Genomic DNA, 18055 nt, shown 5'->3' on the forward strand with positions numbered 1-18055 from the left:
TACACTAATATAATAGACAGGAAAAAGAATGAAGATAGAAATAGAAGTAACAAAACTGTAACTCTAGAATCTAAATATGTAAATAAAGAGCAGAGAGATAAGAGTATAAAATATATTAAAAGTGAACACAAACAAATACATAGATAAGAAAATAAACAAATGGATAAATAAACAAATTAATAGGGATACAATCAGTCAACCTGAGGTTTCAGGGAAAAAAAATGTATCGAGAGCGATTTGAGGAGAGATTTCAGTTCTAGTAGAAAAGGCAGAAAAGGCAAGAGATTAGGGGAATATTTATAACATTTCTGTTTGTGGATAAAAAAAAAAAAGCAGCAAAAAAGTTCACCACATTCAAGACCAGTATCAGCAGGATTTTCAAAACAACAAATAACATCTTTGAGACGAAAGGAGTCGATGTGCACACACACTAGAGTGTGCGCCTGATATCTGCAAGCACAAAACACACACAAAAAAACACAAACTTCTCATGTTGACACCCACAGGCTTGTACTAAGACACCACCATCCACACTGTCTCTCTCCATTTTTCTTTCTCTCTCTCTGTTTCTCTAACACACACACACCCACACAGACACTGGGACACTATAGGAGATGTGTAACATCTGTTTGGAGGCAGAGGATATTTTCTGTGGAGTTGCTAATGAGCTGGCTGGGTTATGGCGAGGTCTGGGATCTATGGTGCTCCTTGTTAACTCTCCCCCCTCATCTGACTCTCTCTTCCTCTCTGAGCACACTCTGGAACATGGTCCCTTTCTAATTCAGGGTATAATTTTATACAATATTTGCCAAGCATCCATGGTACAGTATGTTCCTTTGTGGCTAAATTATGCACTCTTCACATAGTCAATACTACAGGTGTGCTGGTTGCAAAAGTAATTGTATAAAACAGTAAGGAAGAATGTCAAAAACTGAGGCTTAAAAGTATTTATATATGTGTTCAAGTGACAAAAAAATTGCAACCATTTTTTGGGTTGAGGTGAAAGAAAAAAACAAATGCACTTTTGCGTCACTTTTCTCTTGTATTGGTAAGCCTCAGTTTTGGACATTCTCCTTACTGCTTTATATCAGTGTGCAGTGTTATTGTCCCTTTATGTACTAAAGACATGCTGACAGAAATGAAAATTGTGGATAGTTTTGCAGTAGTGGTTATTAAAGTGGGTGATAGTGAATAAACACATACTGTATGTCTGTTGTGCATATTTCCTTCATGTTTCCTTCAAGTTGTATCCTTCTCCAAACGGTGAAGAAAGGAAGGTAATACATTTGCCCTGCTGGTTTTGTTCCAGGAGCGGCCTTCTGGTGCCTGTTGGACATCGTGCCCATAAAGAATGAAAAGGGCGAAATGGTTCTCTTTCTCTTCTCATTCAAGGACATCACTGACACCCATGGAAAAGGCCACCACAACAGCAGGAAAGAAGGTAGGCTACAAGCCCTGTTTACAAAAACCCTGTTATTTGCTTACTTGGGACATGATTTACGATTGGGCCATCTTCTGGCCCCCAGCTTTCATTTTCACGGTGTGCTCTTGTTCATCATTGTCAAATTCTACCTGGCAATTTTGTTAGGGCTGGTATTCGTTCATTGAACCCAGACTCTGCTTTCCAATAGGGAGTTTGATTTGGGCAGCGGTGTGTCTTGAAGCGTAACCTGGACACAGCCTGCCGCAAATACCAATCACCGTGCCAGCGGGAATAAACTGTCATTTTGTTGTAATGCAATTGAATGAAAGTCAAGTAGTAGAACATATCACTGAGGGCTGTGCATTTCTCTCCCTTGTGTGAGTGTAAGAGGAAAATATATTATGTTATATGTAAGAAACTGAGACTTGCAATACAAAAGTTTAAGGGATAATCATTGCTATAGCCATAAAGTTGCATTAGATAACCCAATATTCTCCTAAATTCTTCTTGTTTTCAACCCTGTCCGACTTTCTTGCGCCCAACTTTGTGATCCAACACATTGATTGACATGCACTGATCTCGGGTTCATGACTGTGTGAAAGTTTCAGAGGACAAGAGGCGCAGGAGGAAGAGCAGCTCTCACTTCAGCGAGGCCAGGAAGTGCGGCCGCACCATGCTGTACCAGCTGACCAGCCAGTTCTCCAGAGGAGGCAAAGGAGAGGCGGTCAACCTGGGCAGTGTGAGTACCTGCACCGCACTCACACACATGCTTCCTCATTGGTTTTTCATGTGTGCCCCCTCATTCCCCCTTCAAGAAGACAAACAGTAAGGCATCCAGTGTAGACGTTCTTCATTCTTGCGCTTGCATTATTAATGTTGATATATCTAAAAGATTAGTTTTTAGGAAGACAATATGAGGGAAGTCTTGGCCCAGATTCACAGACAGTGGCTTGTCTCAGTGGAAAACTCATCCAAAGTGTTATTGCTATGCTATTTTAAGTCTCCTGAATGGTTATGATTATGGGTTTTTTTTAGCAATAAAAAAGCAAACTATTTGTTGTGCATCGTGTAATCTTGCTCCTGTTGCATTTTTTGCATGCTAAGTTGCTATTTTGTGAAGTAATGCTGGCTTTAAACGGGCAAACAGCAAGGTCACTGTGGCAGTGGCAGTTGCTGGGAGACCCAAGGTGGTTGCTAGGGGATGAGGTCACTGCCGGCGAGGCGTTAGTGGTCACGGAGGAAGCTGTGTAAATCAGCCCCATCACTGTGGGACTGTCTGGACATGCCAACACCTCACCAGTAGTGGCTCCATGATATAGGTCATTATGTCACCAGTATGTTTCCTTTAATTGCCTTTTACCCTTGGGTCTAGTAGGCTATTATCTCCACAGCTCCTATATTATATACTGTATTATGTACAAGATTTACTGCACCTCTGCTGACAATCAAATTAACGGAGGAAAGAACAGGATCATTCGATATGGATTTCAATCCTTTTCAAGCCTTTTTAGATTAAGTGAGTCATTTTGCCCCCGGAATTACTTGCCTTCATCTGCCTTTCAAGAGCGTTTGTCTCTTAAGTACCTTAAGAGGGCATTTGTGGTGGTGTGGCTAGCCGGGGTCTATTTCATCGCCACTTGTCATATTGCTCCCACACTTTAACAGAACAAAGGCCCTTCATAAGCTTTGAATAATAAAGTCGTGCTGCACTTCAAGCAATGTTATGCATGCAACGGGGTTCCTGTTTTGCTCTCAAATACAAGCCAAAACAGTTTGTAGCGGAGCACATTTTGAGATAATCCCCCTGCCCCCCCTGCAGTGGCTCTGTAACCTGCAGGGTCTGCAGTGAAACCTGTCCTTCACATTGTGGCATTTTCCTCCCAGGAGGCTCAAAGTGATGCAGAACGTTTTCAGGGGTAAATAAAAAAAAAAAAAGTTGAGCACCTGAGAGAGGAGTGTGTGTCTGACACAGGCATTCAAAATTAGCATTTGAAAAAGAAAAAAGCGAAAGCAATGGGTTGTTGTGTGTTTTTGAATAGATTAATTTACCTATTATGTGACTGAAACTAAAGCACTTGTTCATTTTAGCACTGAAAACAGAGAGAGGACATTTTAATGGCAGGCCCAGAACCTAACCGCAAATCTTGAGTTTCCCAATGCTGGTACATGAGCCTGTAAACATGTGATCAGTATCTCTGTTTGTATTTCCGAGTAAACCAGATTTACAAGTGAGAAGGTTGACCACCTTTTTCTGGTCTGTCAGGCATGTTCTTTTTGTGGTGCGCTGCGCATAAATGTTTTTCTAACTTGCTCTCTCAGCAAACACAACAAGCACATTGCCTTCAGTAATTGGCCACTTCTCTCGTGTCATTCAAGCATGTCTAGCTGTGGAGCAAAGGTCATTTTAGCATTTTTACAGTGATTGGTCAAAAGTGATTTCCCAGTACAAATATGTTATGGACTATTAGCCATTCGTGACACAAAGAAAATAGTATGAAAATTTGAATACTGACTTTGTAGCCAAGTATGACTTTCACATAATGCTATCAGAAAAAACATGTTTCTGCGAGAATAACATTTTTCAGGAAAATATTTTTTTCTCGTTTAAATCTATTTTTGAAAATACCTGGGGTGTTAACAGGTTTCTAGCCCAAGGGTCCTGAAACTCACTCAACACATAAATGACCACATACACTTTCAATTCAACTAAGAAAATGAACACCTAAATTGCAGTTACGTGTTTTTTTCCTCAACTGCAGCAGTAAGTATCCTCATGTGTCCCTGTGTGACTTTTCTGACATGAATATGGCTGGCCTGATATCCTGTTAACACCTTCAGAAACAAAGGCTGTGATGTTGCTTCCAGGGCAGACCTGCAGCCTCCTTCCTGGGCATCAATGAGCTACACCTCCCCCTCGTCTGCCAAACCTCCTGGTGCCCCGCTTCCAATCCCACCTACTCACAGATGGCACTGTTCACTCGAGCCATGCGCGCACACACACACACACACATGTACACACACTCAGACACACAAAAACATTCACACATATACCTAGACAGAGAGTAAATGATGGCTTGCCTACAGAACAAACAGAGAAAAGCATATGGCACATGGGCTAACACATCCAAACATCAACACGCACCTAAACATTGAGATATATGAAGTAGATATACAGGAATACACAATATGTAACATTCAAATAGACGCTTTATTATTCCAGCACTCAAATTCTATTTTACACACATACACTCTTTCTCTTCCTCTCTCTCTCTCTCTCACGCACACACACACACACACACACACACACAGACACACACACACACACAAACCACAGGTATACACAAATGCATGCGGGAACCTGAAATTGAGCAGTCAAAGAGTTCATATCTTCACAACATACGCTCTTTCTCTTGTTCTCTCTGTCTCCTTCAAACACACGCTCGCTCTTGAAGAAATGTCACCTTTCCATAACCTCTGTTTGCAGGCTGACAGGAGAATTACCATGTTACAATATTTATTAACCTTCGTTTAACTAGGTTAGTCCCACTGAGATTAAGATTCTCCTTTTCAAGGTAGACCTGAGCAAGAGAGCAGCTTCAAGACAGATAGAAAAGTTGCAGACAAACAAACAAATCAAAATCCAAATCCTTGATCACCAGTTTTAACTAACAAGCTCTTTGTACTTGAAATCGCTTTGCAGTTAGTTTCATGGAGAGAATACATGGAAGCACCTAATTTTGTTCTAACCCCTCGGGATGGATAACGAAAAACAGCTCCTACGACCCTAAACAGTAATTTCCACCAACAGCATGCATTTAGAGGAGGCGCGTGAATATAAAAGATACAAAAATAGAGGCAACCAGCTTCATTTTAGCTGCAAAGCGAAAACTTCTGCAGTAGCACTGGTCAGAATATGATTCAAATGTATTCCTGGGAGGTGGTGTTTGTTTCCCCGGGTCTTTGACAGCTCATTGGACTGTGTCTTGTGATTCCCCTCCATCCATGACTTTGGAAACCTTTAACTTGCAGACCTGTCACAGGCGTTAAGCAGATACAGCGCAGTTTGCATGGGAAATGAGATGCAAAGCATTAATGAGATGCAACGCACTTGAGATAAGCAGTGTGTGTGTTTGTGTGTGTGTGTGTGTTTGTATGCATGGGTTTGCACTCATGCATGTGTATTATCCTCTGTGTGAGTGTGCATTTCAGTTAGTTTTATATTTGCAGGATGTGTGTGCTGTATTGTACATATCGGTGATTTTTCATTAAGAACAAAAATTCCAAACTTGAGTCATGATATTTTTGGCTGCACACACACACACACACACACACAGACACAGACACACATACATCACATGCAAATCGAACCCAACCTGCCAAACACCTGGCTGCCAGGCTTCTCTAATCCCAGGACAGCCATTCCCCAAAACTCTAAGCTTCAATGTTAGTTTAGCTCAAATGAAGACCACAGCAGACACAAGCTCACTGGAGTGTTTCTCCACACAGACACACATACACACACACACACACACACACACACACACACACACACACACACACACACACACACACACACACACACACACACACACACACACACACACTTAATCTCAGATGGTACATTTCATTTCACGAAATTGCTTGTATTTTTATATTCATCAAACATAAAATGATAATGGGGTACTGACTGGGGTTATTTTTCTCTGTTGATGTTTACTCAAGAGCTGAGAGAGAAATATGATAAGAAAGCATGGCAGAAAAAATGTTTGGAGCACAGACAGACAAATACACACACACACACACACACACACACAAACAAACAAAATGGGTTATTTTTGTCCATGGAGTTGCTTTTTGCTTGCACACTAATTAGTTACTTCAGCTACTTCCTTGCATCCTCTTTTGCATTTCATTTATGGTGCAGCATAAGCACATTGCATACACACATTGTTCTTATGATTAAGAACACATTAGAAAATTACATGCATAATAATACATTAGTTCAAGTATTACGATATATTTCGAATCTGGTATGACTGTGTTGTGAGATAATTATTAGTTGCCCCAAAAATGAATTCAACCCCTTGAGAATTTTCAGTTTCTGTGCATCATAGCATGAGTAATCATGGTCTTATTCTGATTATTTTGATGAACTAATAAGATGCTTATAATGTGCTTATGATTCCTTGTAATGTCTTACAAACAACACTTAGTCACACGATCACACCGGCAGTTTGTTTGCTTTGGTCCAAACCAGAATTGAAAAGTTTACTTTATTTACTTATTGTTTATTGGACAGAGTTTTGGTAACCTGTCATCCTGCCAGGTCAGAGATTTTGGCGGTGGGAGGAGTCAAAACAAATCTGATTCCAGTCCTTGTAACTTGGCAACTAAGCATGATGGACTTGTCTTCTTCTCTGGTGTTCATACCAGGTAGGAACACATGGAGAATTACCTGAATATGCGCAACACTCCAGACTGCGGTTTGCCCCTGGTTCATTTTGTCATGCTAGACTTTCCGAGCATGAGTAACCGCTAGCTATCAGATGTCAAAATACATCTCCTTATACCCATAAGCCCTTGCGTTTTGGGATCGCTTCCTGTAGTTGGTTCAGATTACATTCTCACTCCTAACGTTCGCTTGGAAGAGGACTGAGACCTTTATTTTCAGATGGTCTCAGTGTCAGTTGGGTTTTTTTCCCTCCATTCACTGTCATTGCATGGTGACACAGGTCTCAAATTCACACTTCTAGCACATAGATGAACACGAACAAAGCAGATTCTGACAATATATAAAAAACTAGTCTCTCACTTTTTCATAATATATACTGTACTGTGTTCTGTCCTAGGTTTTGTGTGCAAGTTTTTCTAGCTATATGTCTACATATAAGAGGATCTACTTTTCTCTGTGTGCGTGTGATTGACAAGGAGTCATGCTAGACATCTAGCGCCCAGTGACAGCCAGTCTTACTGTGGTACGTGTGTGTGTGTATGTGTGTGTGTGTGTGTGTGTGTGTGTGTGTGTGTGTGTGTGTGTGTGTGTGTGTGTGTGTGTGTGTGTGTGTGTGTGTGTGTGTGTGTGTGTGTGTGTGTGTGTGTGTGGGCATTATCATGAACCAGACATGTGGGATTTGTGTGCAGTCACCGCTGCTGGAGAGTTGGCTGGCTCATTTGCATTCATAAAAACTTGTTATTTATTCATGGGAATCGAGAGAAAATTATCATCTATTATCATCATCCTCTCCTCTCCTCAGCGCCTTCATTTCACTCCTCTTTTTAGCTTTAACCACCCCTCTCCTCTCTTCTGTGTTTTTACATGTTTTCTCACTCTTCTCCATCTATCATTCTAACCTCATCTCCTTTCAGCTTCATCCCTTGTGATCCTACTCTCTCTCTCTGTTACACTACATCCTTTTCTCCTTTATTCTATTATTATTCCTTTCTTTTTGCGTGATCTCCCCCTCTTCCTCTTCCACTGTAACTCATTTATTGATGCTCTCTATCGCTTTAACCTCCCACTTTTGCTCTCGCTCCATCTTCTCTCTGTGTTGCATTCTAGCTTTCTCTCTCTCTCTGTCAGTTTTTCTCTTTGTCCGGCTCTCTTTCCAGTTTTCTCTCACTTTGTCTCTCTCTCTGTCTCTGTCTGCCTTTCTGTCAGTAGCAGTTAGCTAGCAGTGCGTGCCTCTGCCTCCACACCCCAGCTAGCCAGCCGTGCTCTGAATAGATCTCTATTTGTAGCCCGTCGTCCCAGCAAGGAAGAAGGGAGCAGGGGGAGCTACCCTTGCTGGAGAGCACACACACACACACACACACACACACACACACACACACACACACACACACACACACACACACACACACACACACGCAATCTCTCTGGGACACATACAGCCTTTCAAAGGGAGAGCAGCCACTAAAAAAGGCAGAGAAAGAGGCAGAGGCAGTGCGTAACTGCTCAGAATTTCAATAAATTGAAAACAAAGCCGTAGATTCCAGCTGGAAGCCTGTTACCTGATTTCAGAGGTGGAGAAGGAATCTCTTTTCTTTTGATTTCCCAATTGCTGAACCATAGCAGCCCAGTTTTCAAATCTTAAGACAGACAGTAGAGGCTGCATACTTTCTGGTGATGAACATTTACACCCCGAGTGATTTATTATACCACTATGTCAGCTGTTAAAAAAAGGTTTCAACTTGTATTTTTTTTTTGTCTGAAGGGTTCCTAACAGCACAGGCACTCTGACTGAGTTGTTTATGACTGATCTGCCAATTTTGATGCTGTCAACCCATTCTGTTGCCAATCCGGGACACACTGACTGAAGTAGCTACAACTTGATTTGAGGCTGCTTCACTTTCCCAGGGGAATGCCACTATTGCCAGTTTTTACTTTAACACACTTGTCAAAAGGCTGTAAAAGAGAGAAATTGTGCTGTCTAGAGGCCTTTTAAGTTATGATGCAATTCATACTTTGGCTGGCTCAATGAAATACAGCGCACATTTCAGCAGCTACTTTGTGTGCCTGGTCTGAGTATCTCCCCTATTGTCCCATCCCTCCCTCCCTCTCTCTCTCTCTCTCTCTCTCTCTCTCTCTCTCTCTCTCTCTCTCCCTCTTTCTCTCTCTCTCTCTCTCTCTCTCTCTCATCTCTGTGGGACAGTGAATGTTTATCTCTAGTTACCTCCTGCTGTAATCCATTTTTTTTTCCATTGGAGTTCAGGAGAAGACATGCGGTTTGTTGGATATAAAGATCATGTTGCAAGTCAATGTTGGTCACCTAAAAGACCCTGAATTCATGTCTTTATGTATCTTCCTACAATCACACATAATAAGGATTGATCCCACTTCAGCATCCCATAATGTACTCATCATGGTCTAGCATTTCTTCAGAGAGGCTTGAAGTTAATTTACAGAGGTTATTAGGTTCAACTCTGTTCAAATCAGGTTTGTTGATAACTTTGAAAAAATGACATGAGGACTACAGGTGTAACTGTGTTATAACGATTGCTGCAGTGTTGCTCTACCCTCAAGAGAAATTACTTGGAAAAAAGTGAAGTAATATTTTAGGATATAAGCAAGGCTGATGAACTTCTGCAATACAGTAGCTCTAGATTCTCTGCTCGAGGGAACATGACGGTTGCTGCTCGAGTCACATGGAGAGCCGTGTGTATCCTCTTCCCATCAAGGACAGGCCTTTCTATCTGTGGCAAAGCTCAAAGCATGCTGGGGGATGTAGTTGGAAGAGCAGGCCCTGGGCCGCAGCGTGAGTTAATGAAGTGCGAAGATCAGCTGTAGCTGTGTGACATGTAGTGACACGTGTCCCCGCAGCGCTGGGCTTTTCCCTTCCAATCACGCGGATGTGCACGGCTGACTGGCTCTCGGGCCAAAGGTCAGGTGGGTGTCCTGACCTCTGTGATGTAAGGCGAATTAAAAAACAGTCCAGCTTTTGCAGACGTTCCTTCAAACATCATTAAAGTGGCCACAGCTGCTGACGAAAATCAGCGGGGGCTTTCCCCTGGATTTTCCAGTATGTCGTTAAACTTCTTTATGGAAGCCATGAAAACACATGGACTGTGCTGTGAAACACACTTCTTTCTTTGACCATAAATCGCCCGGTTTCACTTGTCAGGCAGGTGTAGCCAATACAATATGTCAAAAGTTATTACACCGGGAACAATTTGACAATTTTTCCTCCCTTCATACAGTGGAGATGGATGTGTCAATGTCTGTCTCTTCTTCTTAGAGTGCAAGGAAAGGTTGTCCATCGTCCCCCAATTATTTCCCCAAGTAGGCTATAGTCTATCCATCTCCTGCAAGTCTCAAGTAAGATATTACACAGTCACGCACATACACACATACACAAATTCAGTTTAATACTTCATTACCCGCAGCCTCCCCGGTGCTGGCCACATTGTTCTCTGATGGATTGCTGCTCATGTATCTCCTCTTTTTGTTTGCCTTCTCTCCACTGTCAAAGGTAATAGCTATGCCTGTGTGGCATGTTGAAATCCTCTCATTTAAGCAATATTAATTATATATATGTAATATTGCGATTATACAACAGTTACCAACAAAATAAAAGATATAAACAAAATGTGTTCATATTGTGGGGCAATTCGCTCTCAAAATAAAAAACTTTTTGCTAGTGTTATCTCCGTTTCCCTGGAAATACATGGGGTCTGACTAATAACTGGAAAACAATCAGTCACGTCAGTAGACTCCTATGTAATGGAACCTAGTTTACTACTCCAGCAAGTAGGCCGACCCTTAGTAACGACCTAGCAACAGAGACGATTTCTAGTCCCTGTTGAGTCAGCCAGCCAACTTGAGCTAATGCTCTCTAGAGATCGCGGGATTTCCCAAACTGAATAAATACCACACATATAAACACAAAACTGCCTTGCTAGCTCAATCTTGTTGTAACTAAGATATCTGCTGAAAAAAATAATTTTTCCATGGACAGATTTAGCTACTATGTCCGCGAACTTCACATGTATTTTTAAGCTAGTAGCGCCGTGTCACCGACTCACCGGCACAGCTGATGGAGGATGCAGAGCGTCTGGTAACATCAAGGCTGAACAGAGTTAACGTAGCGTTATATTTAAATATATTGTATGATAATATATGGCGGAGTAATATTTAGTGATGAGCACGGCTAGGTGTGCTGTCATGCTGATTTGAGCACGTTCTAAATGTCTAGTTGACCAATCAGATCGCTAGGTCGGAACTACCTGTTGTATAATTATATTTATCTCTGCTTCAGCACCACCAATTATTTACTTTGTATTTATAATTATTTTTCAGGTGAGTCAGGTGTCACCGAGCATTTAAATGCGTCCACTTTAATGTGTGTGAGCTAGCGGAGCTATTGTTTCTGTTCTTGGTTGTCCGTTGTGTATTTTTTGGGGTAGGCTAATCTGCTTTTAATAACTAAGTTAACGTTAGTTCGCTACCGCGAACGAACACTATAACGGTCATATTAACCATTTTACGATATTTGCAGTTACATGTTTGGTTGTGTTAACTTACATAGGCTACATGTGTTCTTTGTTTGGGAGTGTGTATGTTATGTCGTCAGATGCTTTTACCTTGAAGGGGAGCCGGAATGTGGGTGTGTTTTGACTTGCGATGGCTAACGGTAACATCAGCTGTAGTAGTAACGTTTACAGTCGCCATGGCAACGGCGCACCAAGGCAGATGCCAGTTGTAAATATAGGTTAATCAGTTTCATGAATGAAAGTGCAGAAATACATGACTTATTATTTGTAGAAAGGTTAGTACATTACAGAATGATAATTTTTGAATACTTTATGCTTGGAATAGATAACGTTTACAGTCGCCATGGCAACGGCGCACCAAGGCAGATGCCAGTTGTAAATATAGGTTAATCAGTTTCATGAATGAAAGTGCAGAAATACATGACTTATTATTTGTAGAAAGGTTAGTACATTACAGAATGATAATTTTTGAATACTTTATGCTTGGAATAGATAAGTTAGTGTGATTAAGAACTATTATATGAATCTAATGTAGCTTAATTATAATTTTCTATTGATGTTGATTGTTTTGATTATTATTTTGTATCATGAATCCCAGTGTTTTGTACATAGCCTAATTGATTAATCAGTTGGTGATTACCAGTAGAGGCAACTGTATGTACCAGCCGCCAGCCGACTCACTTTTGTATTTATAATTATTTTTCAGAATAAACATCTTCTTTTAAAATATGCCACCAGTGAATCCAGTCCACGATTCATGAGTGCAACCCCTGCTGTCTCCTAAATATGGTTAAGGCGATTATGTGCCAAGTTTACGGTCCCGTTTGGAGATCTGCAGACTCATTATGTGCCAAACCGACTCCCCAACTCATCAGCAATAGCAATTCATATATTTCTGCAATTGGATTTTCCCCATAAAAACTTTAATGAGAGGAATGAATAGGCAGAACTTTCAAAAATAGCAGCAGCACTTGGTCAATGTTCTCACACCTCTGCCATTATCCATCCAGCACCACCTGAGACTTGATGCACTAATGGCATTTGAAGTGATGGAGTCAAGCCAAGGTCAAGTCATGTATGAAATTATCAGCCCTCAGTGTTGGCAATAAGTTTCTCCCTCACTGACCACAGTTCTCTATTCCTGTCATTTTATATGGTTATTGCATGGTCATTTATCAAGTTTTTTTCCCTCTTTATTGGAGGCTGTTTAGAATAGATAACCCGCAGCATTACCGCATCTGTTTCACCTGAGTTGCCTGCAATACTGAAACCTCAGCGTTCAGCGCACTTATAGGAGAGGGTTCTGACATTTATGTTCTCTATTTCGGGAAAATCTTGGCACAGCAATATCCATCTGATTATCATTTATTTGCACAGCACTTCACCCATGGAACATCTGGTTATCAAGTTATTCATTTATTCAGCTTTTCTGATGTGCATTGTCTCTTTTGTATATTTATCAAGTTGGGCTTGAAATTCAAGAGGCGGTTACTCGTGTGTGTGTGTGTGTGTGTGTGTGTGTGTGTGTGTGTTTGTGCATATGCCTGTGTGTGCTTATTGTCCTCTTCAACACAAGTGTTCCAGCTAATTTTTTGACCTTCTCAACTCCACCTTCTCCTCTCTGACAGAACATGTTTGAGAAACCCTCGGTGCCGGAGTACAAGGTGGCGACGGTGCAGAAGTCCCGCTTCATTCTGCTCCACTACAGCGTGTCCAAGGCTCTGTGGGACTGGCTCATCCTGTTGGCCACCTTCTACGTGGCCGTCACCGTGCCCTACAACGTCTGCTTCACGCCGTACGACGACACGGACACAGCTGAGCGCTCCACCATCGTCAGCGACATCGCCGTGGAGATGCTCTTTATTCTAGGTGAGGGTCGCTGAGAAAGACATCGATTCAAGTGTTTTATACCGATCTTCTGAAAGTTTGGGCCATGGATAAATTGGAACTGAAGGGTTAGGGTTTCTGTTTTGACCATTATCCGCCCCAATTAGGCCATTCCATCCACTCAAACCTTGAGGGTCATTCCCATAGATAGATAGATACTTTTATAGTTCTCACATGTTATCATAGTTCTCATATTCCTCTGAGCTTACATTAGAAAGCTAATCATATGACTCATATAGATCTCTCATAATGTGAAAAGTGATAGTATTGTGATGCATACATGTTGAAACCTCATTACTCCAATTACTCCAATGTTTGGTGATGTGAGGTTTTCATCCAACAACCATCTATCCATTTTCTCACTGCTTATCCGGGTCAGTGACGCGGTGGCAACAGGTCAAGCAGAGCAGCCCAGATGTAACCTTTCCCTGCAGCTTCCTCCAGCTCCTCCTGGAGAATCCCCAGGTGCTCCCAGACCAGCTGAGTGATGTAATCCCTCCAGTGTGTCCTGGGTCTGTCCTGGGGTCTCCTCCCAGTCAGCCACGTCTTGTAAACCTCCAAAGTGAGGCTCCCATAGGGGCATCCTCTCCAAGTGTCTGAACCACCTCAACTGGCTCCTCTCAATGTAGCGGAACAGCGGTTTGACTCCCAGGTCCTCCTGGCTCGCTGAGCTCCTCATCCTGTCACGGAGAGTGAAGCCAGCCGCCCTGCAGACTAACCTCATTTTTTCCACTTGCATACACAATCTCATCCTCTCGCTTACTACCCAGAGCTCGTGACCGTAGGAACGAAGAGTGACCAGGAAATCGAGAGCTTTGCTTTGTGGCTCAGCTCTCTCTTTGCCTTTATATAATGTGACCATCATCATCATCATCATCATTATCAGCATTGTAATAACTTCTTTATTTCTAACCTATAACTGAATTCCTTATTGAGTTATGCGCCATCGTTTCTGCACATATCAACAGCTTGGGTGACAGATGAGTTTTTGCTAAGTCATGCTTGGACCCAGAGGTCTGTTTGTTGTCTGCTTGCCACTCTATGAAACTTGGGTTAGATGATCTGTCTGGCAAACAGACTGATCCATTTGGCTTCCGTTAAACAATAACATAAACCAGCTGTCTCACATTCCCACCTGTGTTGTGTAGGGATAGACTGAATGGTTACAGTAGGTGATAATGAGTGGCGGGGAGATGTCCTGTTTTACCCTGAGCTGTTACATAATATTTGGCTTCTACCCTTCTAGTATTTAGTGAGGTAATAGCAGAACTTCTGTTCATCAAACTTTTTAAAGGACAGATTAGATAAGCGACAGATGTACTGTAGAATTAGCTGGAGCTCATCTTGGATACTCCATGTCTTTTAATTTTATTTTGAATATGCATCAATCTGTTGCTATTCTAGATTCTCAAAACTGTGCATGACAAGTATTCTGGTGGCCCATTGGACTTAGGTGTACATCATATTGTATATGAGTGAGGCCATGGGACTGAATCTGGCTTATGACCTTTGTTTTGACCATGTCTCCTCATTGTATACATCTAATTCAGCAGAAATACCTTGGAAAAAACGCTAAGTTAGCAATCATGTTCCTCCTCAAGCTTAAAGAATATCCTGACTGTACCATCTGGGGTCAGTTGGTAAATTGCACCTTTGACCTTTGTATTTGCAGACATTATCCTGAACTTCCGCACCACCTACGTGAGCCAGTCAGGCCAGGTGGTGTACGAGGCGCGCTCCATTTGCATCCACTACGCCACCACCTGGTTCTTTGTGGATCTGGTGGCCGCTCTGCCCTTTGACCTGCTCTATGCCTTTAACATCACAGTGGTGGGTACCAGTGCACAATCATTTACTCAGGCTGTCAGATCCTGCTCTCTTTGATTAACCTTTGTGACTATTACCATGACCAGCAAATTGATGACCTAGCATTATATAAACCAATTTGCCCTGGAATGCAGAGTCTTTGAAAATACCCTGTTTTCAAGGCTGCTTCTATAATTACTTTGGCTATTTTTACTTTATCTGACAAGCACTCCCTAAACATTCATACACAAGCGAAGCTGTTTGAACAACGTGCTGCTAAATTCCAAACTGTGATATCCAGCTGTGGATATTAATAATATATATAATAATATTTATATATATATTCAAAGTTGGTTTCCAGGGAACCACAAGGCAAAGCGGTTCTAGCAATCTGAACAATCTCTCTGTCTCTCTCTGTCTCTGTTTCTGTCTTTGTCTCTCTGTCTCTCTGTCTCTCTGTCTCTCTGTCTCTCCAGACCTCCTTGGTCCACCTGCTTAAGACAGTACGCCTCCTGCGCCTCCTTCGTCTGCTCCAGAAGCTGGACCGCTACTCCCAGTACAGCGCCATGGTGCTGACCCTGCTCATGTCCATGTTCGCCCTGCTGGCACACTGGATGGCCTGCATCTGGTACATAATTGGACGCAAGGAGATCGAGATCAATGATCCAGACAACTGGGACATAGGTGGGTCTGAATGAATGAAGCCTGTTGATGTAGTCCAGAAAGACAAATTTCCCTTCTTCTGTAAAGGACGAATTAAGTAAATCTTACTCTTACTGATGTATTAGCTATATTATTACTTTTTCTGCATGTGCCATCACTCATTCATTTGCTATACTGTGGACTAAAATTTATGTTCCATTAAACTGAGGATTACATGCTGAATATCTGCACTTGACATAGGTGCTACAGTATGTAGATCAGTTGGTCCTTGGGTTAAATAGGCCACAAATGCCAACAAATATGGCTTTAGACTGGATGGTGCCAATACAATGTGTAGAGATTTGTTGCGTCCCCACTCTGTCTTCAACTATAAATAGTCATGGCTCACCTATTGGGACATCTAGCTCTGCCCAGTGGTGGTGTGGTAGTGAAAACCAGACACTGGCACTCTAATGAGGACTGTCTGAAACCAGATCAAAAGCTGATATTACTAAAGGATTGGGAGCAAGCAGCGAGCTAGTATCTTGTTGGTGTCACTGTTTAAACATGGAGGCCAATAAAAACCCATAATCAAAAGCTGACAGTCTCTTCTGTTGTTCTATGTGTTTTCTTTTGATGTGAAGTTCTTACACTGGAGATGAGTCAATGTTACAAAAAGGTTAATTTGAGTTTACTGTCTACTGGATTCGGCTCCATGAATCCTTCAGACAAACAACCATGTTTGTAAACAATCATAAACAGCAACTGGCATACTGGCACATACTGTAGTGTGATACAAAATTAAACATCTGGTCCAGTCTGCAGCGCAAAGAGTGTGTGTGTGTGTGTGTGTGTGTGTGTCCATGCCTGCTTTTGTGTCTGTATATTCTGTCTACGGAGAGGTTAGGTCATACCTGCTAATTAACACTCTGCCTTATTTATCCCTAGAGGAGCCAATCTAATTCTGCCCTGTCCCGCACGGACATGCCAGCCTCCTGACTCTGACATTCTCTCTCTCTCTCTCTCTCACACACACACACACACACACACACACACACACACACACACACACACACACACACACACACACACACTCTACCATTCTTGCACATGGACACACAAACACACTCTCTTTGTCTTTCTTTCTCAGGCCAGGGATACAGTTATCTGTCTGCCTGTACCCTCTAACTCTCAAGTGACAGCAGACAGACAGACATAAAGAGAGACATAAAGAGAGACAGACAGACAGACAGAGAACATGAACTTTAACCTTTGAACTTTCTCTCATGCTCTTCCTCCTCATCGAAGGATGGCTGCACGAGCTGGGCAAACGTCTGGAGACACCGTACACCAACAGCACAGTGGGCGGCCCGTCGGTGCGCAGCTCCTACATCGCTGCCCTCTACTTCACCCTCAGCAGCCTGACCAGTGTGGGCTTTGGCAATGTCTGTGCCAACACCGATGCAGAGAAGATCTTCTCCATCTGCACCATGCTCATCGGCGGTACGTCCGACACCGGGGTCCCTCTCCCTCCGGCTTCCTGGCACAATGGTGCCTCCGTTGGCACACAGAGCAGCAAATTCAGCAGGAAGTGGGTTGGATGATTTGGCTGGCCTCTAAGGCGCAGCTTGTTGCCGTCATTATAGACCAATAAATGGATTATTCAAGCTGAGTGGCAGCCATTATTGGTGCAACAACCCAGAAGATAATTATTTGTTCTGTGTTTATTTTTGTCCATCAAATTGATTAGAGCTGTACATTACTAAGATCTTGTGTGGATCACTGAGCAAATACTTAATAACAAGTTGTGGATGATAATGGTAATTAGTTCTATATTTGATCATTATTAGTTTCATTACTGAGGAGGTATAGGTATACAAAGGAGATAGCCACCGTTTGGAAAAATAGCGGGATAGAAGTTGAACTTTTCAAATTCAGCAAACGTCAGAAAACATTTTTTCCATCGTGGATATATATGCAGCACCTTGGAATTAAATTCTTGAGATATTATTTCAACCTATTTATTTCCGTCTCCTCCCACACAGCGCTGATGCACGCAGTGGTCTTTGGTAACGTGACGGCCATCATCCAGCGGATGTACTCGCGGCGTTCGCTCTACCACACACGCATGAAGGACCTGAAGGATTTTATCCGTGTCCACCGGCTGCCTCAGCAGCTCAAACAGCGCATGCTGGAGTACTTCCAGACCACCTGGTCTGTCAACAATGGTATAGATGCCAACGAGGTAGGAGTCCATATCATTGTTCTTGTGATGCAATACCAAAGTGCAAAGTGCTGTCTTCCCTA

At 42.3% G+C, this 18055-nt stretch overlaps 1 protein-coding gene across 1 annotated transcript in view; it reads left to right on the forward strand.

Moving 5' to 3' along the window:
- Positions 1-1309: 1309 nt before the first annotated feature.
- The window catches only part of LOC139644152 (voltage-gated delayed rectifier potassium channel KCNH4-like), a gene marked incomplete at its 5' end in the record, with an annotated part of 31606 nt that continues 14860 nt past the window's right edge, over positions 1310-18055 (forward strand). The window contains 7 exons of the mRNA XM_071519530.1: positions 1310-1441; positions 2026-2162; positions 13042-13282; positions 14973-15130; positions 15583-15790; positions 17057-17251; positions 17794-17993. Coding sequence (XP_071375631.1) covers positions 1310-1441; positions 2026-2162; positions 13042-13282; positions 14973-15130; positions 15583-15790; positions 17057-17251; positions 17794-17993 — 1271 coding nt within the window. The remainder of the gene's footprint in view (positions 1442-2025; positions 2163-13041; positions 13283-14972; positions 15131-15582; positions 15791-17056; positions 17252-17793; positions 17994-18055) is intronic.

This window comes from Centroberyx affinis, unplaced genomic scaffold, assembly GCF_046629955.1.
Source record: "Centroberyx affinis isolate AG114_WGS23_722 - 3 ecotype Tasmania unplaced genomic scaffold, CSIRO-AGI_Caff_v1 ptg000713l_1, whole genome shotgun sequence".
Classification (NCBI taxonomy): domain Eukaryota; kingdom Metazoa; phylum Chordata; class Actinopteri; order Beryciformes; family Berycidae; genus Centroberyx; species Centroberyx affinis.